The sequence below is a fragment of the Orcinus orca genome, chromosome 4 (assembly GCF_937001465.1).
Source record: "Orcinus orca chromosome 4, mOrcOrc1.1, whole genome shotgun sequence".
NCBI classification, from domain to species: Eukaryota; Metazoa; Chordata; class Mammalia; order Artiodactyla; family Delphinidae; genus Orcinus; species Orcinus orca.
In genome coordinates this window covers 50,002,302-50,027,749 of record NC_064562.1, presented here as the reverse complement: position 1 = coordinate 50,027,749, position 25,448 = coordinate 50,002,302, and the positions used below count along the sequence as shown (strand labels likewise).

The following is a 25,448-nucleotide window of genomic DNA, read 5'->3' as shown; positions in this document are numbered from 1 at the left end:
GTTTTGTGATGAATTCTGCAGGGACTGAGGTGGAACGAAAGGAACTGAAATGTCTGCTCTGTATTTCCGCCCATCTCTCTTCCTTGTCTTCAATTCTTCCATCCCTGACCGCTCTGCTCCACTTACTGGTCTGTAAGAAAGCAGGGAGTAAGACAATGCTGGGAAGAACTGGTGAGAAGAAAGCAAAGAGATGGGCAGGAGGAACAGTGTGTAGCGCTTTTCTCAGAATCAGAATAGGCGGGGTTAATGTCTAAGCATGATTCTCTTTGATGACTTAAACTTATAGGATAGTAAATAGAAATTATAGAGGTAAGTCTAAAGGTACATATATTGTTAATGGAACTGATTTAAATTATCAGAATAAAGAAGCCACGTTTGATGTGTCTAATCCTCTAACACAACCAATAGTTTTTTTTTATAACTACAGTTGCTTCTGGACATTTTGTGTATGCATATTTTACATACTTTGAGGAATGTATGACTTATGCACTTAAATTTTTATCAGTCATTTTCCATGCTGAGGTCCTAGTTCATGGTTATGTTCAGTGAATATATCATGGTTTGCCTCGCTCCTTCTCTCTTGTGAAATGCTTGTTTCCCTTTTTTCCCCCTCTAAGTATTATACTAGAGTATAGCTTAAGCTGCTATAGCAAAGGGACACCAAAATACATGAACTCAACAGAATAGTTTAGTTCATTCTCATAAAAGTCCAGAGTTAGGCAGACAATCAGCTCTGCTTCACTCAGGGATACTGGTTTCATCCATCTTACTTTTTATATTAGTTTGACAGAACTGCCATAACTAAGTACCACAGACTGCGTGGCTTAAACAACAGAAATTTATTTCACATAACTCTGGAGGCTAGAAGTCAGAAATCAAGGTGTGGCCAGGGTTATTTCTTCTAATGCCTCTCTCCTTGGCTTATAGGTGATCATCTTCTCCCTGTATCTTCACATCATCTTCCTTCTGTACATGCCTATGTCCAAATTTCCTTTCTTATAAGGACACCAGTCATATTGGATGAAGGCCTACACCAATGGCCTTGTTTTAACTTAATTACCTCTTGAAAGACCCTCTCTCCAAATACAGTGACATTCTGAGGTACTGAGGTTGACTTCAACGTATGAATTTTGGGGGGACACCATTCAGCCTGTAACACTATTCCACTTGAGCATTGTTATCCACACAGCTGAATTGCCTCCTCATCCATGGTTCCTTCCATGGAGGTGAAAGAGAGACGAAGGCAAGTGACTTCACTTTTGAGAAAATTGAACTGGAAGATGCATGTATCATTTCTGCTGTCATCCTATTGACCTGAACATAGTCACATGGCTGCTCCTATGTGGGAGTAAAAAAGATGTGGAATTTATAGTCTCTAGATGGACACCATATTGGGTGAATAACAGTCCATTCTGTATATAAGAACTTGAAAACCAATCTCTTACTTGGGAAAAAAAAAGATTTCTTCATCCAGCATCCATATAGCATTCAGTCTATCCTAAATTCATTCTGTTATGAAAACCTCAGGGACAATCTCATCATTGTCTGCTTGCTTTTTAGTCAGTTTCAAAGCATGAGCTGCTCTGTTTTCCCTAGGGGGTTAGTGGATGCCTAGTGTCAGCGAAGTTATGTCTTGACTCAGTTCTTACAGGATTAACTCTGATCTCTCTGTAGGTAAAGGATATGTAGATTGGCAACAGAATGTGCATAGTCAGGATAGCCTCATCAAACTATCTGGTTCTAACTACACTCATTTTTATTATTCAATCATTGGTAGAGACTAGACACTTTTTGACTACTTCATGCAATGTCAAAAATTATATCAAGACCTTTTGGGGCTTCCATTTTTCATAACTCCACCTTTACTGACCTTATTTTCAGGCTCTTGATTATTACTGATGTTTTCAGTAGCCCTTCTAGTTCACTAGGCTATACTTTTTATTGAAGTGTATGTCATGCAATATGTCCAGAAGTTGGAAAAATAACAAAGGGAGCAGGTCAGGAGACAGTCCTTGGCCCAGGGACCATCTCCAACATGTCCTGAGAAGGAAAGGCCCATGACTTACTACTTATTTTGACTGGTAAGAAAGAGAAACCTACAAAGTGAGATGTGGCAGGAGAGCAGGAGGCCTTCAGGGTGGTATGCTGGGAGGAAAGCCAGCTGGCTCAGGTCCACAAGCTTCCCTCTGCCCCTGCTGGTCTCACAGTGGCGCACAAACTGAGAAAGGGCTCCCAGAGTGTCCCAGGCCAGCTTAAGGGTAAAGCTGGGACACCAGATAAATGGGATAGCAACAGAGATTTGGTTAGCCAAGGCTGAATTGGGCCATGTCAGCCAAGAGGTGGGCAGGGGGCCACAGTGTAGGGGCCTGACTCAGACTCAGGGCCCCCGGCCTCGGGAGATGGAGCTATTGCCATAGCCACGAGGCTCTTCTGAAGACCAAGGGCCAGGCCTGGGCACAGCCTACAGAGACCCCAGTCGTGGGGGCAATGGTACTTTAAGGCAGCCCGAGTCGAGAAGGCCTGGGTCATACTTGTAGGAACTGGGGACAAGCCTATGAGAAAGCTCTTGTCTACTGTTCCTGGGGCCCAGGGCTGCACAGGGTCCCAAAGACCCATGTTTCTCCTGGTTCAAGTGTTAAGATTTTTTGCATATGCCCAGCCAGGCAAGGTGAGATACCTGCTGTTAGAACACAGCCTGTGCATATATACCCAGAAGTGGGATTGTTGGATCTATTTTTAATTTTTTTTTTTTTTTTTTGCCGTACGTGGGCCTCTCACTTGTTGTGGCCTCTCCCGTTGTGGAGCACAGGCTCCGGACGCGCAGGCTCAGCGGCCATGGCTCACGGGCCTAGCCGCTCCGCGGCACATGGGATCTTCCCGGACCGGGGCACGAACCCGTGTCCCCTGCATCGGCAGGCGGACTCTCAACCACTGCGCCACCAGGGGAGCCCTCTATTTTTAATTTTTTGAGGAAATCCATCCTGTTTTCAACAGTGGTTGTACCAATTTACATTCTCACTAACAGTGCACGTGTTCCCTTTTCTCCACATCTTCGCTAAAACTTATTTCTTGTCTTTTTGATAGTAGCCATTCTAACAAGTGTGAGGTGGTATCTCACTGTGGTTTTGATTTGCATGTCACTGATGATTAGTGATGTTCAGCAATATTTCATGTACCATTGGCCACTTGTATGGTTTCTTTGGGAAAATATCCATTCAGTTCCTTGGCCCATTGTTTTAATTGGGTTGTTTGGGGGTTTTTTTGCTACTGAGGTGTATGAGTTCTTTATATATTTTGGTTATTAATCCCGTATCCAATATGTGGTTTGCAAATATTTTCTCCTATTCTGTAAGTTGCCTTTTCATTTTTTTTTATAAAGAAGATGTGGGGTTAGGAGTTTATTCATTTTATTTTATTTATTTTTGCTGTGTTGGGTCTTCGTTTCTATGCGAGGGCTTTCTCTAGTTGTGGCAAGCAGGGGCCACTCTTCATCGCGGTGCACAGGCCTCTCACTGTCGCGGCCTCTCTTGTTGTGGAGCACAGGCTCCAGACGTGCAGGCTCAGTAGTTGTGGCTTACAGGCCCAGTTGCTCCGTGGCATGTGGGATCCTCCCAGACCAGGGCTCGAATCCGTGTCCCCTGCATTAGCAGGCAGATTCTCAACCACTGCGCCACCAGGGAAGCCCTGCCTTTTCATTTTGTTGTTACTTTTTCTGTACTGGAGGTTTTTAGTTTAATGTTGTCCCACTTGTTGATTTTTACTTTTGTTGCTTGTGCTTTGGTGTCATATCCAAAAAATTCTTGCTAAGACCAATGTTAAGGAGCTTCTTCCCTATGTTTTCTTCTGGGAGTTTTATGGTATCAGGTCTTAAATAGACTTTAATCCATTTCAAGTTAATTTTTGTGAGTGCTGTGAGAAAGGGCCCCAATTTCATTTTTCTTCATGTGGTTATCCCGTTTTCCTAGCATTGTTTGTTGAAGAGACTATCCTTTTCCCATTGAGTATTCTTGTCTCCCTTGTCAAATATTAGTTGACCCTGTATGTGGGGTTTATTTCCGAGTTCTCAATTCTCTTCCGTTGGTCTGTGTGTCTATTTTTATGCTGGTACAGTACTGCTTTCATGACTGTAGCTTTGTAATATAGTGTGAAGTCAGGGCATGTGATGCCCCCATCTTTGTTCTCAGCACTGCTTTAGCTATTCAGGGTCTTCTGTGTTTTCATACAAATTTTAGGATTTTTTTTTCTATTTCTGTGAAAAATGCCATTGAAATTTTGGTAGAGATTTAACCAAATATATAAATGGCTTTGGGTAGTATGGACATTTAAAAAATATTAATTCCTCCAGTCCATGAACATGGAATATCTTTCTGTTTATTTGTGTCTTCTTCAATTTCTTTCCTCAAAGTCTTACAGTTTTCATTGTACAGATCTTTCATTTCCTTGGTTAAGTTTATTCCTAAGTATTTTATTGTTTTATGAAGCTATTGTGAGCAGAATAGTTTCATTATTTCATTTTAAGATATTTCATTGTTATTGTATAGAAACATAACTGATTTCCGTATGTTTATTTTATGAGCAATCCCACTTCTGGTATATATCCAAAGGAAATGAAAATAAGATATCAAAAAGATATGTCATGTTTATTGCAGTTTTATTCACAAAAGATATGGAAATAACCTGTGTCCCTTAATAGATTAATGGATAAAGAAGATGCGATAGATATACAATGGAATACTATATAACCATAAGAAGGAAATCCGGCCATTTGCAACAACATGGATAGATCTTGAAGGCGTTATGCTAGTGAGATAAGCCAGACAGAGAAAGAAAATTACTCTATGCTCTCACTTATATGTGGAATCTAAAAAAGCTGAACTCATAGACATAGAGTTGGATGGTGGTTACTAGGGGCTGGGTGGGAGAATTGGGGAGATGTTAAAGGATACAAACTTGCAACTAGAAGATAAATAAGTTCTGAAGATCTAATGCACAGCATAATGATATAGTCAACAATACTACATTATAAACTTCAAACTTGCTAAAAGACCAGTTGTTCTCGCCACAAAAAAAGAAATTATAATTCTGTGACGTGATAAAGGTGTTAACTAAACTTACAGTGGTAATCATATTGCAATATATAAATGTATCAAATTAACAGGTTTGTACACATTAAACTTACACAATGTCAACCATATCTCAATACGTTTTTGTTTAAAAGAACACGGCATGCAGGATATTAGGTTCGTCCTGAGGCACAGTGCAGGCAGGGATGGGGACAGGGACTCTCATACCTGGGCTTCTGCTCCTCAGTGCCCTGGTCGCCCTTCGGATCCTCCTTTGGGGTCCTGTGTGCTACCCTGCTGGGCACCCTCCTGTGAACAGTCTGGGAAGGCAGTGGGGCCAAGTGCCCTCCTGCGGCTGGGTTAGCTTCACAGGGAGGCAGGACCAGCACCAGCTCACTAAGCTACCAAGGAAAACAGTTTTCATGATGGAGTCTGTGCTTGAACTCGGGGAGGGATTTGTGGATGAAGAGTGGTTGGTCCTAGAGAGGGAGGGAAGAGGGGGTATCTAGCCCAGCCACCCTGGGAAAGTAAGAAGAAAGAGAAGGCCAAACCTTGAGCTGGTCTGTCCATCTACTCCAGGCCTATAACCCACTCGTTTCTTAAACTGCCCCAGGAATGAGACAAGTCCAGCCTTGGAGGGGAGACAACAGCTGAGCCCACCCCTGGCAGTGATTTCTCTCTGGCCCACAATTCCCTGCACAGTAGAGGCCTAGGGGTTCTCTGGCCCCTCACAATAACCCTTTCTAAAAAATGCTGAGGAGGACAGTGGGAAGAGGAGGGGCTGCTCAGGGTCCTCTCAGGAATTCCTGGAGGCCAGAGAGGAACTGTGGGATGGGATACAGGAGGGGGTGGGAGATGCTATGCGTCAGGCATTGTCATAGGCACTTGGGATGCAACAGTGACAGAAATAGGCCAAGTCCTTCCCCAAAAGTAGCTTACATTCTGGTTGGAGAAGACAGATAATAAACAAATTATACATATACTATATTAGGCAGCATTTAATGTTACAAAAATAAAACAAGAAAAGGGGGGCTACAGATTTATGGAGTGAGGTTGTTTAGAAAGGGTGGTCAGAGAAAGCTAACTGCTGACCTGGACAAAGTGAGGGAGAGAGCCATGTGGATATATGGGGGAGAAACAATCCAGACGCATGGAACAGCACGTGTAAAAACCCTGAGGTGCAGTGTGGCTGCTGGTTTTAATAAGCTGAAGAAGGCCACTGTAACTGGGACAGAATAAATAGGGGGAAGAATGCTCAGATATAAACTCAACGAGGTAGCAGTAGGGGTGCCACATCATGACTGGCCTTACAGACCATGGAAAGGAATTTGAATTTTACTTTAAGTGCAATGGAAAGCCATTGGAGGATTTGGGCCAAAGACATGGTATTTTTGCATTTTAACAGGATAACCCTGGTTTTCTGAATGGCAAATAGACCTTAGAGAAGTGAGGATATAAATTGGGTGCCTGTTAAGAGCCCATTGTAATTATCCAGGTAAGAAATTATCCAAGATGGGGTATGGCCCATGGTGGTAATGGGTGAAAGTATTAAGAGGTAGTTAGATGGTAGATAAAATTTAAAAGGAGAGTTAGAATGGTTGGCTAAATGATTAGATATAAAAGGAAGAGGAGAATTATTTATGACTCTAAGAGTTTTCAAATAGGTAAGAGTGAAGGTACCTGTTCTAGAATCCTTTTGAGATGAGTCTGAAAGGATCAATGAATTTCATCTATTTATGTGTATATAGGGCAGAAAGTGGGAGAAGAAAAAGGGGCTCTTTCCATGTGGAGGGAACAGCAGATCAAAGGCAAGGAGGAAAAATTACAAAAGGCCTTATGTACTCAATAATAGGTCCAACATTGTTGAATGAGGAAAGTATGATATTCTTTTTTTTTTTAACATCTTTATTGGGGTATAATTGCTTTACAATGGTGTGTTAGTTTCTGCTTTATAACAAAGTGAATCAGTTACACATATACATATGTTCCCATATCTCTTCCCTCTTGCGTCTCCCTCCCTCCCACCCTCCCTATCTCACCCCTCCAGGCGGTCACAAAGCACCGAGCTGATATCCCTGTGCTATGCGGCTGCTTCCCACTAGCTATCTACCTTACGTTTGGTAGTGTATATATGTCCATGCCTCTCTCTCGCTTTGTCACAGCTCAGCCTTCCCCCTCCCCATATCCTCAAGTCCGTTCTCCAGTAGGTCTGTGTCTTTATTCCTGTCTTACCCCTAGGTTCTTCATGACATTTTTTTTCTTAAATTCCATATATATGTGTTAGTATACGGTATTTGTCTTTCTCTTTCTGACTTACTTCACTCTGTATGACAGACTCTGGGTCTATCCACCTCATTACAAATAGCTCAATTTCGTTTCCTTTTATGGCTGAGTAATATTCCATTGTATACATGTGCCACATCTTCTTTATCCATTCATCCGATGATGGGCACTTAGGTTGTCTCCATCTCCGGGCTATCATAAATAGAGCTGCGATGAACATTTTGGTACATGACTCTTTTTGAATTATGGTTTTCTCAGGGTATATGCCCAGTAGTGGGATTGCTGGGTCAAATGGTAGTTCTATTTGTAGTTTTTTAAGGAACCTCCATACTGTTCTCCATAGTGGCTCTACCAATTCACAGTCCCACCAGCAGTGCAGGAGTGTTCCCTTTTCTCCACACCCTCTCCAGCATTTATTCTTTCCAGATTTTTTGATGATGGCCATTCTGACTGGTGTGAGATGATATCTCATTGTAGTTTTGATTTGCATTTCTCTAATGATTAATGATGTTGAGCATTCTTTCATGTGTTTGTTGGCAGTCTGTATATCTTCTTTGGAGAAACATCTATTCAGACCTAGAGACACATACAGACTGAAACTAAGGGGATGATAGTCTAAATAATTGTGATTTGGCCCCGGATAGCTGTAGCTTTACCATGATTTCTTCAAAAGAATCTCCACTGGACAAATCTCTCCTAGAGCAAAAAGAACCCTATAATTTGGGACTCCATCTGGTCAAAATTATTCCTCAAAATTCCAACCCAATAGTCAAAATATGAGGACAGAAGAGGATCTAGAATTACATAGAAGGTACCATTCTTCTGAGAAACTACTATAAAGGAAACTAGTATAAAACTCCCAGAGTGCTTTTTTTTTTTTTTTTTTTTTTTTGCGGTACGCGGGCCTCTCACTGTTGTGGCCTCTCCCGTTGTGGAGCACAGGCTCCAGACGCGCAGGCTCCGTGGCCATGGCTCACGGGCCCAGCCGCTCCGCGGCATGTGGGATCTTCCCGGACCGGGGCACGAACCCGTGTCCCCTGCATCGGCAGGCGGACTCTCAACCACTGCGCCACCAGGGAAGCCCTCCCAGAGTGCTTTTAAAGCAGTTTTTCGTCTGTATTTTCTCTTCTTTTACTACAGTTGCTTGCAGGTGTCTTATTTATGCATAGTACTGTACATTCAAAACCTGAGAGTTACCTTTTACTCCATGCTGTTTTTATATTATATACAACCTTTCATAAAAGATTATGATTTGGAGTTAGGGTGATTTAGGTTTGAATTCTAGCTCTGTTGCTTAAAACAATTATGATCTTGGCAAATCACTTCACCTCTCTGAGACTTGATTTTATCATCTGAAAAACTGAGATAAATAATACCTATCTTATAGAGTTGTTATGAAGATCAAATGAAATAATCACCTCACCTGAGCTAATGTATGTGACTTGCTGAGCATAATACCTGGCAGAAAACAGTGTATGTTTGTGTTTGTGTACATGCACGTTGTTCAGCCTTTCTCTCCATTCCCACTAGAGCAGCAGTCCCCAACTTTTTTGGCACCAGGGACCAGTTCCAGTTTTGTAGAAGACAGTTTTTCCATGGACAAGGGAGGAAGATGGTTCAGGCGGTAACTCAAGCGATGGGGAGCGATGGGGAGCGGCAGATGAAGCTTCACTCACTCGCCCACCGCTCACCTCCTGCTGTGCGGTCTGGATCCTAACAGGCCATGGACCGGTCTGCGGCCCAGGGATTGGGGACCCCTTCACTAGAGTACTAATCCAGAAAAATGTAACTTCACATTTCAATTACCACCCAGCTCCTCATTACTTTTCTGGCCTCAGCTCTCTTCTGATCAGGTATGTTTTCACCCAGCAGTCATATGAATAACTTTAAAGCACTCATGCTTTAAACTCCTGTAGTAGATCTCAGTCTGCCTCTATTCTTTTTGCTTTTAATCCTATACTACCTTGCACTTTTATTTAGTTGTTCCCTACTAAATTGTATGCCTCTGTAACGTAAGCTTCTTGTCCTACATTTCTTTTGTCTCTCCATCCCATACCAGGTCTCAGCCTTCTTAGTCATATCATTGGTCATTTGTATGATCATCCTCGATACTTATAAATCTCTTGTGTCACTCTTACATTACAGAAGCAATTCCTTATAGTTGCCCTAATGGGAACAAAATCTCCCACTCAAGGTGGCATCCAACACATTATTAATCTACAGCAACCCAGATTCAGTAGTGATACATCCATTGAGTCATACATTGATTTGCTCAGCACGTATTTCTCACTCAACACACCTTCCAGGTACTAGGGATATAGCCATGCACAGAGAGACAAAGTCCCTGCTCTCACAGAACTTATATTCTCTAGATTATATGTCAAGGTAAGCTTCTTTTGGAAATGGTTTTGGTACTACTTATTCCAAATGTGTGTTCTACAACAGGGGTCCCAACCCCTGGGCTGTGGACTGGTAGCAGTCCTCCGGCCTGTTAGGAACCGGGCCTCACAGCAGGAGGTGAGCGGCGGGCGGGGGAGCGAAGCTTCATCTGCCGCTCCCCATCGCTCCCCATTGCTCACATTACCACCTGAATCATCACCCCCATTACCACCTGAACCATTCCCCACCCCCACACTCATCCCCCACCCTGTGGAAAAATTGTCTTCCACAAAACTGGTCCCTGGTGCCAAAAAGATTGGGGACCACTGTTCTACAAGATGGGAAAGTAAGAGCATGTTACCAGTTTCTAAGGAAGTAAGACTGTTTTGGAATGACATCACTTTTAGAGAACTATTAATCTGTGGTGACATTGTAAAGAACCAGAATTAGACTGGCTCTCTACCAACTCAGCTTCCGTGTTAATCATTTTAATTTGATGATATGTGTCTTAGTCAGTTTGGGCTGCTATAACAAATGACCATAGACTGGGTGGCATAACCAACAAGCATTTATTTCTTACACTTCTGGACACTGGAAGTCCAAGATCAGAGTGTCATCACAGTCAGGTTCTGGTGAGAACCCTTCTGAATTACAGACAGCTAATTTCTCATTGTATCTTCACATGGCACAAAAAGCTAGAGTTCTCTGGGGTCTTTTTTTTTTAAAGAGTATTAATTCCATTCATGAGGTTGGAACCCTCATGACCCCTAATCATCTCCCAAAGGCCCCGCCTCCTAATACCATCACACTGGAGGGTAGGATTTCAACATATGAATTTTGAGGAACACAAATATTCAGTCAATAACAATATGGTTGATCAGTCCCACTCAAAATATCAGCTTTTTGTGGTAAATGATTACAAGGTAGCTCAAAAGTTCAGCTTTAGTATAAAAGAAGATCTAACACTGTAGCCCAGAGGTGATCTCTTCCAGTCATTTTTTAAAAAGCTGATGGAAATTGGCAAAAGCCTCTGTTAGAGAGACTATTACTAATACTGTGGTGATAGTGCTACATATGTCATTTCAGAAAGCAGGTAGAGCCACTGATGGTCACTATGAAACCCCTACCAGTGAGCCAGTTGCCACCTTGTTACTTACAACATGGGCAAGATGCTTACTGTGAAGTCTATGTCTTTGAAATCAGGTCAACCTTTAGAGACATACTTTTTAGTAGAACGTATTTGACATTGAATGATCTATCTTTTTAGAGAAGAGTGAAAGTTGAAGCACAAAAAGGCCGTCTACCAGAACAGGAGAAGTGCCTGATGCCTCTGCAAGTCTTTCTTCTTCTTTTATACTGAAGGATGAGATTTCTTTCTTCTTTTTTTTTTTTTGTAGTTGTTTCTCAGGACCTTTTAAAAATAAAAATATCTATGGAAGGGAAATTTTATCTCCTAGTGTCTTGGGTTGATCATGACAGACTACTGGGATCAAGACCCTGCCAAGAGATTTTGAGAAGACTCCAAACAGCCTATCTAGTTTACAGATTTGTCACTCTATTGTACAGATGTTCAGAAGCTTGAGGAAGAGGATTGGGTAGGAAAGTAAAAGGATTGGGGAGAATCACAGGAGTAAATGATAATCTTTTGTAAAGGAAGATATTTTTAGTTATGTTGATAGAGTACTAGAAATATCCTAGCAGTGATTCCCTACTCCTGCCCACCAAAATAGAAACTGGCAGTGGTGGCTGATACCATTCATGGTCAGAAAGGAGGTTCCTCTGGTGGGTCATAGACAGAGTTTGTAGAAAACAATTTCAAATTTTCATATTGGGTGATTGATTTGCTATTTGGCTCCATAGAAAGCCTTCCGAGTTGTATGAGTGGCAGTTTTGGATATTCCTATCTATGATACAGTAGCTGGATATACGTAGATTTGATTTAACATAAGGAGAAAAGTAACTAAAGCAAAAACAAAAAAGAAAGAAAAGGCTTAGCCACCTTACCCATTCAGGTAATACAGTAAACAGGTGAAGGAAGTCTTTGTAAGTACAACTTATAGAAATGTGACCAGAGTCTCATATTCTTGTCCCCAGTAGGGCGTTAACCCTGTCTGTCCCATTAATATCCCCACTGGGTGCCATGATAATGAATATCTTAATATATGTAAAAAAAAGAAAAAACCTTGTAGAAACCCCAGGAATCAGGCAGCTAGGTAATTGTAAGAGAAAGCGTAGTAAATTGTCTCTGGGGCACCTGATTCCTCGCTGCCTTGCAAGAAGTCAGTGGCGAGCCATTCACTTCTCAAGGAGCCCTTTACTCTGTCTGGCTCATCATGCTCTCAAGTGCCATTTTTTTATCAACCATATGAGAAAGTAGAGTGTTTTCCATACTATCTCCTGAGTCATACTATTTCTCCAGTCTTATGCCAGTCAGGTTTTTCTGGTTGTTATTCATGCACTTCATTTTCCTGAAGCGTGTCTCCCCTTCATTACCGTGGATATGTTTGAGACGTCATGCCTAAATGGATTGCACTTAGACGCAAGGGGGAATCTCCAAGCATTTAATTTAGGCAATTGCACATGTATAGGAGGAGGCTGAAATTCACATGAAAGGAATGAGGAGTTTTTCTTCTGCTGCTCAGTTGCCACAGATAAGGAATCATCCCTTTTTCCTTTTGGAGAAGGGGATTGGTTTTAAAAATTAGTTGTAGCATTGTTGGAAATCTGACATGGGCTATAGAGTACTTCCTTGAAACAGACAGAGAAATGGACAAAATATAAAGGGAAATAAAACAATACTACAGGAACTTGAGATAGCAATTCCTCCTCTTCGACCCAAAAACAGATTTATAAAGCACAAATATATTCTTTGACTTTACCAGAATATACAATTTCCAAACTGTATTAGCAAAATTAAATTCTGTTTAGGTACATATGGAGATTCCATTATTTGGGAACTTTGGAGTAGTGTATCATGTACTATAGCAGAAATTCACTATCTGCCTAAGAATTAGTGAGTCTTCCTAACAAAGTATTTTAGATGAGCGTTATTAAGCTCAGGCCCTGGGAACCTGGGAACGTAAATTTTCCAGAGGAAATAATGACACAGAACACACAAGCCAGAGACACCCTGTAGTGAAGCATGGGTTGCTGGTGCCAAAAGGTTAATGATCACATACTTCTTCCTTTATTCCTACCATAATTGTTAAAAGGCATTTTAATGTCTTATGTTGTTATAAGTATCCTTCATTAGTAATATTTCCACACCTTGTGTGACCCCTGGATTTTTTTGAGGCACACACATACACTGAACACAGTTTCTTTCATCGTCCCTCTCATCACCTCAAATTTTAAACTTGAATATCTTCTGCTCCATACCTATTCTTCTTATCATGACATTGAAAGATGGTTGACTTCAAGTAAGAAATGTTGGAAATTATGTCAAGCGAAACCTGTGTTAATTCTTCCCTTTAGGAATCTGAAGCCAATAACATGATAAAAAGTAGATGTCTCTATAGTGGAGAAAAGGGAGCACAGCAGATTAGATATATATTCCAGGTTGAAAAAGGATTTCTTGAATGATAATTTAATAGCATTCAAGAACCTGAAACTTTATGAAAATATAACATAAATTTTTCCTTTAAATTTTCTTCTGAAAATTATTTAGTAGCATACATTTTTCTCTCCAATTTCTTATCTTGCAAAACTGGTTATTCCTAAATATATAAATGCCTAGGTTCATTCACAAAAGGTATTTTTTTAAAAGCTCTTTCATCCTGAACACAGTAACTACAGCTGCCATCACCCAATCTAAGTTTCCTGACCCCTCACTTCGGGGTCATGCAGCCCCTGACCACCTTCCTATCCTCATCTCTTTCTACTCTCTGTTTCCACCATGTGCTTCGGTCATAATGAACTTCTTTGAGCTCCTCCATTGCATCAGCTTCATTGTCAAGTCCAAAGTTCCTTTGCTTTTATTATTCCCGATGTTTGCATTGCATTCTCTCCTCCTTTCTTACCCCCTCACACATCCATAAAATCTTGAAGATTTTCTGTCACTTTACAGATATTTCTCTGACACCCATTTGATTTGGGGTGCTCCCACAAGAACCAGAATTTATTCCCATCTTAGCACGTCTCACTTTATGTTGCTATTGATACTTTTGTGTTCTCCCTTCTCTGTCCCAGGTGATAAACTGATCTCATTAGAAAAATGTACACAGAATAGGTAGTTTCCCCATCTGACTTATCCTGCCTCAGAATATTTTTTTTCCAAATTTTAAAAATACTTTATAAACAAGGTCCTACTGTAAAGCACAGAGAACTATCAATATCCTATGATAAACCATAATAGAAAAGAATTTTATTTATTTATTTATTTATGGCTGTGTTGGGTCTTCGTTTCTGTGCGAGGGCTTTCTCTAGTTGTGGCAAGCAGGGGCCACTCTTCATCGCGGTGCGCGGGCCTCTCACTACCGCGGCCTCTCTTGTTGCGGAGCACAGGCTCCAGTAGTTGTGGCTCACGGGCCCAGTCACTCCGCGGCATGTGGGGTCTTTCCCAGACCAGGGCGCGAACCCGTGTCCCCTGCATTGGCAGGCAGACTCCCAACCACTGCGCCACGAGGGAAGCCCCAAGAATATATTTTTTAAAAGTATGTATATATGTATAACTGAATCACTTTTGTATTGCTGTATAGCAGTAATTAATACAACATTGTAAATCAACTATACTTCAATAAATAAAAATAAAAATACTTTAACCATTGCTCTTAGGTTAAATGCCCCAAATTTTTAGCATTGTCTGCTGGGCTCTACATGAGCTAGACTCACGTCATCTTCTGCACTCTTCACTTCTACATGTCAGCCCTGCTGGCCTTCTTGTAGTGTTTCCAGGAGTTCACGCCATTTTCTGCCTGGGGGAAAGGTTATTTCCACCTCCTTGCAAACATTGTTCCCCGGCCAAGAACACTGTCTACTCCTCACCTCTCCATTTCACGCGGAAAAGATTGGTTCATCCTCTGATTTCTGGACTTGGCAGAGATACACCACATGTGCTCAGGCTCAGTTAGGTCCTCCCAACACGTTCACAACTGTAGGAAACATTTTGTTTGTAGGATATTTCATAGCCTTAGCTCAGTTACTACTTAGGTAATTATATTTGTAATATATAGCCCCCAACTAGACTGTAAGTTCCAAGGGACAGTGACTATGGTTGTCTTTCTCATGAAACTTTTGCTGTAAATTTATCCAGGGCAGTTCTTAGCATGTGTGGGAACAGTGAATAATGAGGTTAGGAAAATATGCCAGGGTTAGGCAATAATGCAAACGTGGATGTAGGGCCATATCATAAAAGATCCTAATTGCCATGACAGTCAAGATTCATCAAATGTTTATAAGCTGAAATGATCTAATCTGTGTTTTAAAGAATAAATCTGGCAGCAGGTTATATGGCTAATAAGGTAGAGACTGAAATCCAAGAGAGTGATTATAGTAGATTATAAAAAATGACTACACTATCTTCTGTTCTCATAAGCACATCCTCTTGGCAATGTGACTTTGCCATTCTTCCTATTCCAGGCCTTTAAATTTGAGCTTGACCATATGACTTGCGTTGACCAATGGGGCATTCAAGTATTGCACACTGGGGTTTGCCTGGGACCTGACTGGGAAAACTGAGGCCACCATGTGAAGCAACCTTCACTGAAGCAGTGAATTTTAACCTTGTTTTAAATCTACTCTACGCTGTTTATATGTATAATACTCCCCCCTACCCCCACCAGTTAGAAGCATCTCTCATTTCAGCAGTGATTCTCAGTGGTGTGTACTGGAATCATGTGGTGGGAGGGGGCATATCTAATTTGACTACAGTTCTCAGGAGATTCCAACATACTCTATGACTACAAAGTGAAAATCACTCTACTAAGTTTCATGGATCAATGAATGAACAGTTTACGCAGCCTGGGGAGCTAACAAGTACCACTAAGAAAGTGACATTTAGCCAGATCTGAAAAGGAAGAATAAGTATTCATCAGATGGAGAAGTGCAGGGAGTATATGTCAAAGAAAATAGTATGTACAAAGGCAAATCTTGTGTCCAAAATGACTGATTTTAAATGGTAATTTCTTTCCTTTCTATACAATTGAACATACACTCTCTAATGTCTAAATCTGGCTGGTAGAGCATTATTTTTAAGTAAATCTATAGAATATACTTTGCAGGGTCAAGAGCTTACAGAGAGGTCATTCAGATAAATTATCATAATTGTCACCTTCCCTCAAAATATTCTTATTATCAGGTAACTGCTTTAAACATTATCAAGTCATTTCCATCTAAATCTCATTCCCTAGAGTAAGTTCCACGCAGGTAACAATAGGAGTTGGTGATTATTTTACTTGCCTCCATTGTCAGTTTCAGTAACTCTAAAATCATGTGGACTTTATGAAATTTAATCTAACTCTGGTTTTGAGATACCTGTTCATGAGTCTCTCTTGAAAGCATTGATATCAATCAAGATCTAATACCTGATTCTCATATATACAGAATTGTTAGTATTTTCCTTAAAACCCACACATACTCCCTCACAGTAAATAAATTTCTGAATGAAACTACTGCCTGAAAATTCTTCTGTAATTGTTTTCAATGGAGCATGCAGTACACCTTTTCCTCACACATAATAGGTTTAATCTTTAATAGCATCATCTTCAACAAACAGGTGCAAACCCTTGTCTGCCCTCGGGAAAGACCAGCCAATGAGAAGTTATTCTGGTGATGTAATGCTTGTTAACTATCTCTCGGACATGATTGGGGAAGATGCTCTTCAGAGCATCAAACATGTATTGAATTTAACTCTCACATGACTGAGTTTAGCTCATAAGCCACTTCTGGTACTTCATAAACATGTCACTTAGGACAGCCTTGAAATAGTTATGCAAAATCCTTACACTAGAGAATTTCTTTTAAGCATTGGCATCTGTACCCATTGGTATTGGCCAATGATAATTTCTCATCTCTCTTGAGAAGTCACTTCCATATCTTGGTCCTTATGTAAATAGACGAAGAATACATTAACACTAGCCAGCAGCAGAAAAATTTAACATTTCTTTCTCAGAGGTAGAACCTAATGAAAATCAAATTAAAAGGAATAGAGATCTTATATTTTTTAAATCAGATTCATCACAACCTGCCTCTCATGACTGTGTACAAACTTCTTTTTCACATCTGCCCAGTTTATTTCAAAGATAAAAATATTTGAAACAAGTATTTATATAACCAGGTGTGTTCACAGTGATGTCATAAACTTCTGCCTAGTGAGTAATTTACAGGGCTCTGTTGATGCAACTAAATGCTTATGAATGTCCAGAGAAGTCCTCGCCCAGGTCAGGTAAAGACTATCACATAGTCTAATTCTATGAAGTGATAGACAGGACAGGATAAATGTGTGTTAGCTTCCACAGTAAAGTATGCAAAACTACAGACACAGAGCTACAAATTTCGGGTAGGTATTATTTCATGCAACAGCTTATTCTCATTCCCTATTCCTCCACCTCAAACCTCACTTTTTGAGCAAAAGAATGCAATAGTAAGCATGTTGTGAAAAACATAATTTGAAAGAGGAGGGTATAATACCGGATCAGTGGTTTATCTGATCTGAATCTCACCCAAAAAAGAAAGCAACTCAAACTGCTCAGCCAGCTGAAATTTGAAGTGCTGGATATAATTCAAAGATGATGAACTATGAGTACTCACAGTAAAATTGTAGGAAAATTACTATATTAGAACTTCCCCCCTCCCTTTGTTTCTTTTTTCAAAATATCCTCTTAACCCTTTGGGAAAAATGAGTTAATTTGGGGCACATGAGCCCTTCTTGGGGCTTTTCAACTTGTTCAGGTCATGGTAATACAGTTGCATTGGGATGAGATAGAATTATGGAATCATAAAATGATTCAAACCTAGCTGTGAATAATGTCTCTACCATATTAGAAAATGGTAAGTCACTTTAACTTCAGTGAGCCACACTTTCTTCAGCTATTAAAATGAAATAATAATTAAATATTAATTATTAAAATGTGTATAAAGTTCTTGGCAAGTAGTCAACTGATAGTGGCTATGGTTACAACTATTTTTCCATACATACATAATTCCAAGCCACTTCATTTTTCAAAGTTGAAAACCAAATTATATAAAAAATTATCGTACACCCAGAATGGATTCCCAATTTTATCTAACTTTTGATTGTGAAATAAACCATTTTATTTTTCATTGAAGATTTAGTTTGTACTTCTTAATTTGCCATATTATTCAGTAGTATTCTATTTTTATCTATTAATATTTCAAAGTGCTCTACAAATATATGATTTTACATACTATCAGTGTAAATAATAGTAGTATAGTATATTTCTTCTAGAGATCTGCTGAAATTTTTAAAGGCATTACTTCTCTAATCCTATAGAAAAGGTTCTGGAAGGCATTGTTTATGCCATCAAGTCAGCTTATTGGAAAATGAAAAATGCAGTTTGTCACCATCATGCAAAATATGTAGTTTGAGAATTTCAGTAAATTAACTTGAACTAAATTGTTTTGATGTTGTTTGTATCTAGTCAAAAGCACTGACACATTCCTGCAAATTGATCTTAGATTTTAAATTTCAAGGGCTATTTAGTTCACATTATCATAATTTACTGAATGCCTCACCTGTGTATGGAGAAGTTCTCAGATTAAAAATGACAACAATAATCACCACGAGACTTAGTTTCTGCCTTCTTGGTGCCGGTGTCTAATTAAAGGAACAGCACAGTGTGGTAAATTCCATAACAGAGTTTGGTATAAAATGACTGGAAACATAGATGGTGGCACTTTTAATTCAATGCTGGAGGGGTGAATTTTTGAGAAAAATGATGGACAGGTAACATTTTATTGGCTTTTAAAGAATAATAAGGAATTTCTTATTTGGATAAGGTAGCAGTGTATTCCAGGTGGAAGGAATAACGAGAGCAAAGGAAGAAAGGAATGATAATTTGTAGCTATTTATGAAATAGCTGTTGACCTAGCCTAGTGTTTCTCCAGCATAAAGTACATTGGATAGAAGTATGGCGGGAAAAGGACATGCTTCATGTATAGAGGCACATTTTGGAAAACTAACATATTACCTTCTAGATCACAGCATTCTTATCTTTTCTTTGTTATATGCCATGAGAAGATTCATGATATACACTAGCTGGATTTTGTGTGTGTGTGATGCCTTCAAGCTTATCTGGAGTTTTCTTCAAGTAAAAGAATATTATTCCTTTGCTTTTCCTATTATTAAAAAATACTGCATTATACCAATACACTTAAAATAAGGTAAATGTAAATTTTACAAACCATATTTCAAGAAGGCAATATAAATTGTACAAAAGTAATGCTTAATGAAGATTTAGGGGACATCTACTGATTTCATTTATGTAGAAGCATATACGAGCAAACTTGTAAAGGCAATACATCTAAATAGCATGTGATTGATAAGGTCAGAGTATGCGTTAAAGAAGTATTGTCTATGCTAACTTTGTACTAAAAGAGTTCTCTGGGAAAAGTTCATTATTCTTATTCACACGGTGAAACACTAAACCAGTAGGTCAATTCATGAAACCATTCACCTGTAATATTGTGGGTGTGAGAACATTCTTAAATAAAACTTGATAAAAATTCTCTGCCATTTTCTTTGAGTATATTCACTGAATAAGAAGTCTTCATTCATACCTTAGAACAGGACTATGTGTATTTGCTCAGTTAATTTTAATATGTTTAATGATTTTTATTAGACTTGCAGTGGAATGTATTATCCACATATATGTGATACTGCTTTTGTAACAGGACTATTCTAATTTAACGGATGATGTGTGTTGAACTATCTATATCCTGTATCCCCTTTGTGACCAATATCATGTATTTTAGAAGTAGTTAACTGGAATTACATGTAGTTGGATAAATCATGGGTTATAGATTTTCATTATGTAAAACTAACTGAGCTGCGTAGAGATTCATCCTACAGCGTTGGCCTCTTTGTGTTCTTTCTATACACATTAGATATCATACACAGAAGTGTGTGTGTGTGTGTGTGTGTGTGTGTGTGTGTGTGTGTGTGTGTGTTATAGCCTACTTCATTCTAAAAATGATTTGAGGATGTTAGGGTTATATGTGTAATGCAGAAAAATCCACTGTATTCTGTTAATTAAACAAGGGAGCCATTCGACTGAGGTGGCTCTAATGCCCTGGCTGCCTATGTAAGCAAACCAAAATCTGGCTTGTAGATTTTGCCTCAAGGTTACAAAATCAAAACCCAAGGACAACCAATCACAAACAGCCAACTAGGCTTAAAGCTGTAACCAATCAATGATTTCCTTGCTTTGCTTCCACCTTTTCTCTGTAGGTCTCTCCTGTCGGTGGAAGCCTTCCTAGCTATACTTCAGGTTTGGCACTGCCCGATTAGACTCCATTTTTGCTCAGATAAACTCTTAAATTTTTTAAATGCTTCAGGTTTAACAGTTCAGTATGTTTAAAAATATGAAATTCTCAGAAAAAAATAAAGAATCCTTTCTGTTTCCTCCATCAGCTGTTAAGAAGAAGGCTAGCTTTATCACTCCAGTTCCAGGAGGCGTGGGACCCATGACAGTGGCAATGCTTCTCAAGAACACCCTTCTGGCAGCTAAAAAAATCATTTACTAGATCACATGAAAGAATAAAGCAAACTGAAGTCATGCTACGTATCTATTTGACAAAAGGCAAAAACCTTTATATTTTACTACAAAGCTATTTCTACATTGTATTTATTTTTTCACAGATGGAATCACTGTGGATCAGATGATTCACACAATCTTATGCATTTCCTGCTAATAATTACTGAATATTTTGAGTGGATATTGAGTTTTAGGAAAAGAAAACAAAACAACTGCGATGAAAACTTTGGTAACAATTGTTTATTTTGTGATTAATATTTGTTCATAACGTTAAAACTAATAAAGGGCTCATAATAAATGCATATATTTTTGACACAAATAGTGTGTTTTCAACAAACATTTTGTCAGACAAATAAGCTCCCTTGTAAAATGTGATTTAGGTTTTGCCATAATTATGGCCAATTTTTATATATTTTATGTACTATATCATATGATGAAAAAGAGTTTATTTGCTAAAGGAAAGATAAAATATTAAAAATAATATTTTGATCTCATATACTTCCCAAATGCATCCAACGAGGCATACTAATGAGAAATGATGCTCCATTCGAAGAAAGAAAAACATGCAAGGAAGGCAAAAAATGCAGTGCTACTTGGAAAGGTATTGATTATTTCAAATGGTGAATTACTACTTGCCAAGTAAAAATGCAATAAGAATGTGTTAGGTTTACATGCAATTCCTTTGTTCTTCTAGAAAAATATTTGGATAATACCTTCCTTGAAGAATAATGGAAACTCCAAAACCAAACAAATATACAAAACAAAACTAAGGTTGTATTTTCCCACAAATATCAGGAAAACACAATATAGTATGAATGAGGACTTCATTAAAGAATAGAAGTTATGTTTGTTCACAAATCTAGAAATCTAATAGAAAAATATGACACAATGTGCCCAAGCTAAGCCTTAGGATATGACTAAAAATCTATTGCTTTGTTACTCACAGTTCTTCCTTCTTCTCTTATAGCATTTGGTTCTCAAAGTAGATGCCATGTTTCTAACACAATTTAAATTAGAAAAAAACATGTGACTGTCCGTTGGAGGCTATTTTGAGACTACCCTGGGCATATAATTGTATTGTTTTCAGGCCCAAATCCCAGTCTGTTTATGTACCAGTAATGATTCTTACCCAATGCATGTCGTTATTAGTGTATACTCTTGATCATTTGTGTGAAAATAGACTAGATGTTTATAATTAATATTTCAACTGTATAATAAAACCAGTTTGGAAAGGAATACCTGTCTTCTTTTTCTTTAAGCTATCTGTAAGTTTCTTTGTTCATATATTTGTTATCTGTTTCTCAGAGCATGCTGGGGAAATGTACAAGTTCCTCAAACATGAAAGAAAAGGTTCTATAGCCCATTCCAGATCAGTCTTTGTCTAATAACCCTGATAAAAGTTTAAATTTAAAGCTCCCAAGCAAACATTTCAGAAAGACCCTCTTTTTAATATTTAAGTGCCCCATGTTCGCAAAACAAACATAATGACCCAAAATACATTTACATGGAAAAGGTGAAGTCTGTAATTCTGAGCTTCCTCCTCCCCCACCCCCAAATGCAGGAGGAGTTATTTTTTGGAAATATTTTTCCCCTTTGGTGAGGCTAAAATTCAGGAGTGAGCCTTTCCAGAGACCAATTAAAACACTATAAAGGAAAAATTATCTAACATTTGTTAAAAATATAAGGACAACTTTATTCAGGACTATTGCAATGGGGTCGAGACTATCACAATAGAAGAGATTGAAAACTCTAAATATAGCTGAGACAGCAATGGATTTATAGGCAATGAAGAGAGTGAGGGGATCAGTAGATGGAAAATTACTGAGAGGAACTTGATTAGATAACAAGACTAGAGGGATTCTTGTAAACTAGCTTACCAGGATTCTTGTTACAGTTAGGCCAGATATCAAGGGGGGAGATAGGGAACTTGATCAGATATGGCAGGGACAAGGGTGCAAGGAGCAGGGCAGGGGGATTCTCCAGAAACTAAGAAGATTTCTTTGCTAAAACTGGGCTCAACAGGCTAAGTTGATGCCTAGTTGAGAAAAGGAGTAGGAGAAGTCTAAAGTTTGGTCAAGAAGGGAGCCTTTGTCAACACATAAAGGAAATAAAGTTGGTTCATTGTTATCATGACTTTACTTATGCATATTTGGGGTCTATAAAAGACATATGATTGTCTTGTGGAGGAGGTTTGGAGAAGTAAGTTCTCTTCTACACGTATCTGTAAAAAGGACCCCGAAGAATTAATGAGGATTGAAAAATAACATAAAGATATGGAGGTGAGAATGAGCTTAGCATATATATATATATATGAAAGCAAGGGCTACAGTCAGACTGAAATGAAAAGTGTTTGTTGCAGAGTGGTGGAAATACAGCTGGAAAACAGCAGAAGTAGATTAGAGAAAGCCTGGATAAATCAGAATTTAGACGATATTTAGTCAGTGATGAGAGTTGTAGTTAAAGCCTAGAAGACGTTATCACTGATTATCATGAGGAAGTTGTAAAGAGGAGCTTATTTTGGAGAAGAGATAATATGTTCAGTTTGACATGTTGAGTTTGAGGTGATGATGGCATAATACATAAATAAAAGTCCTGACATAGTATCAGTCTGGTATGAGAATAATTCATGGCTAATGATGAAAACTTAAGATGCATCAACATGTGTTAACCGCTAAATTCCTAACCTTGATTGACCACTATATACACCCTGCATCTTTCTACACTTGTTTGATAGTAACAGCTATCTTTAATTGAGCACCTATCATGTGCTAAATGCTCTACTTTTTTGTTATTGTTGTTACTGACGATCCACATTTGATATATGAGGAAATCAACCCTTGAGGTTATTAAAAAGTCTCAGCAAAGGCCAAATGGATAGCAAAGGTAGAACTGGAATTCAAAGAAAGGTCTGTTAGGATGATGTGAACTGGAACCCACTCTCTTTTCATTCTATCACTCTACCTCCCCTCAGTGCCCACCTCCCCTGCCACCTAGAATCCTTTCTCTTATCACTGTATGTCTAAATTCTACTTGCTATTTAAGATTCACTTCAAATGAAACTCATCCATGAGAAATGCTGTGAGAGTTTGACCAAGTCCCACCCCTGAACTCTTATACACATTTATGTACACATTCATGGCAGTCATCCGTCTCTACCCAGCACTGTAGTTATGTATGTACTTTCCTTAGCCCCCTCTAGTTCTTTGAGGTCAGAGTCTATGCAGGACTTTTCTATTTGTCTTACAAACATTACATGTTACAGGCATAAAATGGTTTATGAATGGATGAAAGGCAACTGAATTCATGAGAATTACAGAATAAGTTTAGAGAGAGATAAGCAATGGGCTGATGACCATTTCCTGCCAATGTCCAGCAACAAATTTTGGCTATTAGTGAAAGAGCAAGAAAGAAAAAGGGGGCTTCCCTGGTGGCGCAGTGGTTAAGAATCCGCCTGCCAATGCAGGGGACACGGGTTCAGGCCCTGATCCGGGAAGATCCCACATGCTGCAGAGCAGCTAACCCTGTGCATCACAACTACTGAGCCTGCACTCTAGAGCCCGAGAGGCACAACTACTAAGCCCACGTGCCACAACTACTGAAGCCCATGCGCCCCAGAGCCCATGCTCTGTAACAAGAAAAGCCACCACAATGAGAAGCCTGCGCACCACAAGGAAGAGTAGCCCCCGCTCGCTGCAACTAGAGAAAGCCTGCGCACAGCAACAAAGACCCAATGCAGCCAAAAATAAAATAAATAAATTAAATAAGTAAAAAAAAAAAAGAAAAGAAAAAAGGAAGGAAAAGAGAGGAGAGATGAAGAAAGGAAAGGAGGGGAAAGAAAGGGAAAGTAGGAGAAGGGAAGGAAAAAATAAATTTAACAGCAAGGGAAGGGAAGAGAAGACACTTCCAGAGATGCTTATAACTATAGAGAGATGAATAAATTAAAAAGATGAAAAATGGTCGGAGGGAAAAATGATAGTGGGGTGCTGCAGCTCTTAGCCTTCTTTTTGACTCTAACATGTATCAAGAATGAATACGAGTATCCGTGAGGCCATGTTACAGTACCCACCTCTCCCATTCTTCAGGATTGCGGAAGGACTCCCTGATGAGAGGATTGAAGATGTGAAGATAGGAGGTTTTCCTATATAGAGTGTAAGTGGGATCCATCATGATGAGTCCCAGAGGAAAAGAAACATATGGGATGACTTGGAGCTATTTTCTTAAGCTCAAGTGGTAGGTGAGTTTCTATATTATATGGCTTAATTCACCAGAGTGGAGAAACATCTAGAGAGACAGTGGTCCACTTCTTTCAGCCCAAACATGTGTAAAAGCCATAATTCATTTGTTTAGATTCTTATGGTAAGGTAATTTACTAAAATCTTGATCTTAGGAGATAATCTGAATTTCTCTAAGGTCAGTATACTGACTCCTACCAGAGGACACAGCTGGGGAACTGGAGAGGGCGTATGATCTGGAATCTGAACATGGGCTCAAGTCCTGACTCTAGGGTGTGTCCTCTGGCAAGTCACTTAATTCTTTTGAGTCTTCATTCTTTATTTGTCATATGGAAATAAAAATAAGGCCTGTTGTTTATTTCTTTATTCACTCAAGACAGATTGATTGAGTATACTCTACACTATATATTAGGCACTGGATTTGTTGGGGCCGGGATTACTGAAGACAGAATTGAGATATGTATGAAAACCTTCTGCAAAATGCAAAGCACTGTCAAGTGCCAGTTAACAGTCACTATAAAGATGGTCGTGGTACTATGTCCCAGTCTTAGAAATAAACATATTTAACATTAGACCTAGCATCTTCCTCCTGAAACTGCAGTTGGCTGTGGTTTATCTAATCCTTTGTAAATGATTTTTCCTTAAATTCTTACCAGTGATACAGAGATAATTATTTGACTTATAATTCAAATATGATTTGCTTGGGAAAAACAGTATCCAGAATTTGTCTTAATAATAAATAGTTGTTTAAAACTCTACGAAAGTAGGAATATGAACTG

The 25,448-nt window shown here is 39.2% G+C and overlaps 1 protein-coding gene across 2 annotated transcripts in view; it reads left to right on the top strand.

Moving 5' to 3' along the window:
• MTHFD2L (methylenetetrahydrofolate dehydrogenase (NADP+ dependent) 2 like) overlaps positions 1-24,498 on the top strand; it is a 141,089-nt gene extending 116,591 nt beyond the window's left edge. The window contains exon 9 of one of the 2 annotated variants that reach the window (XR_007476948.1): positions 20,314-24,498. Coding sequence is in view for 1 of the 2 variants with exons in the window: in XM_049708985.1 (XP_049564942.1) it covers positions 20,314-20,426 (113 nt within the window). In the remaining variant the exon portion in view is untranslated. The remainder of the gene's footprint in view (positions 1-20,313) is intronic. The other variant, XM_049708985.1, reaches the window with a different exon arrangement.
• Positions 24,499-25,448: the final 950 nt, after the last annotated feature.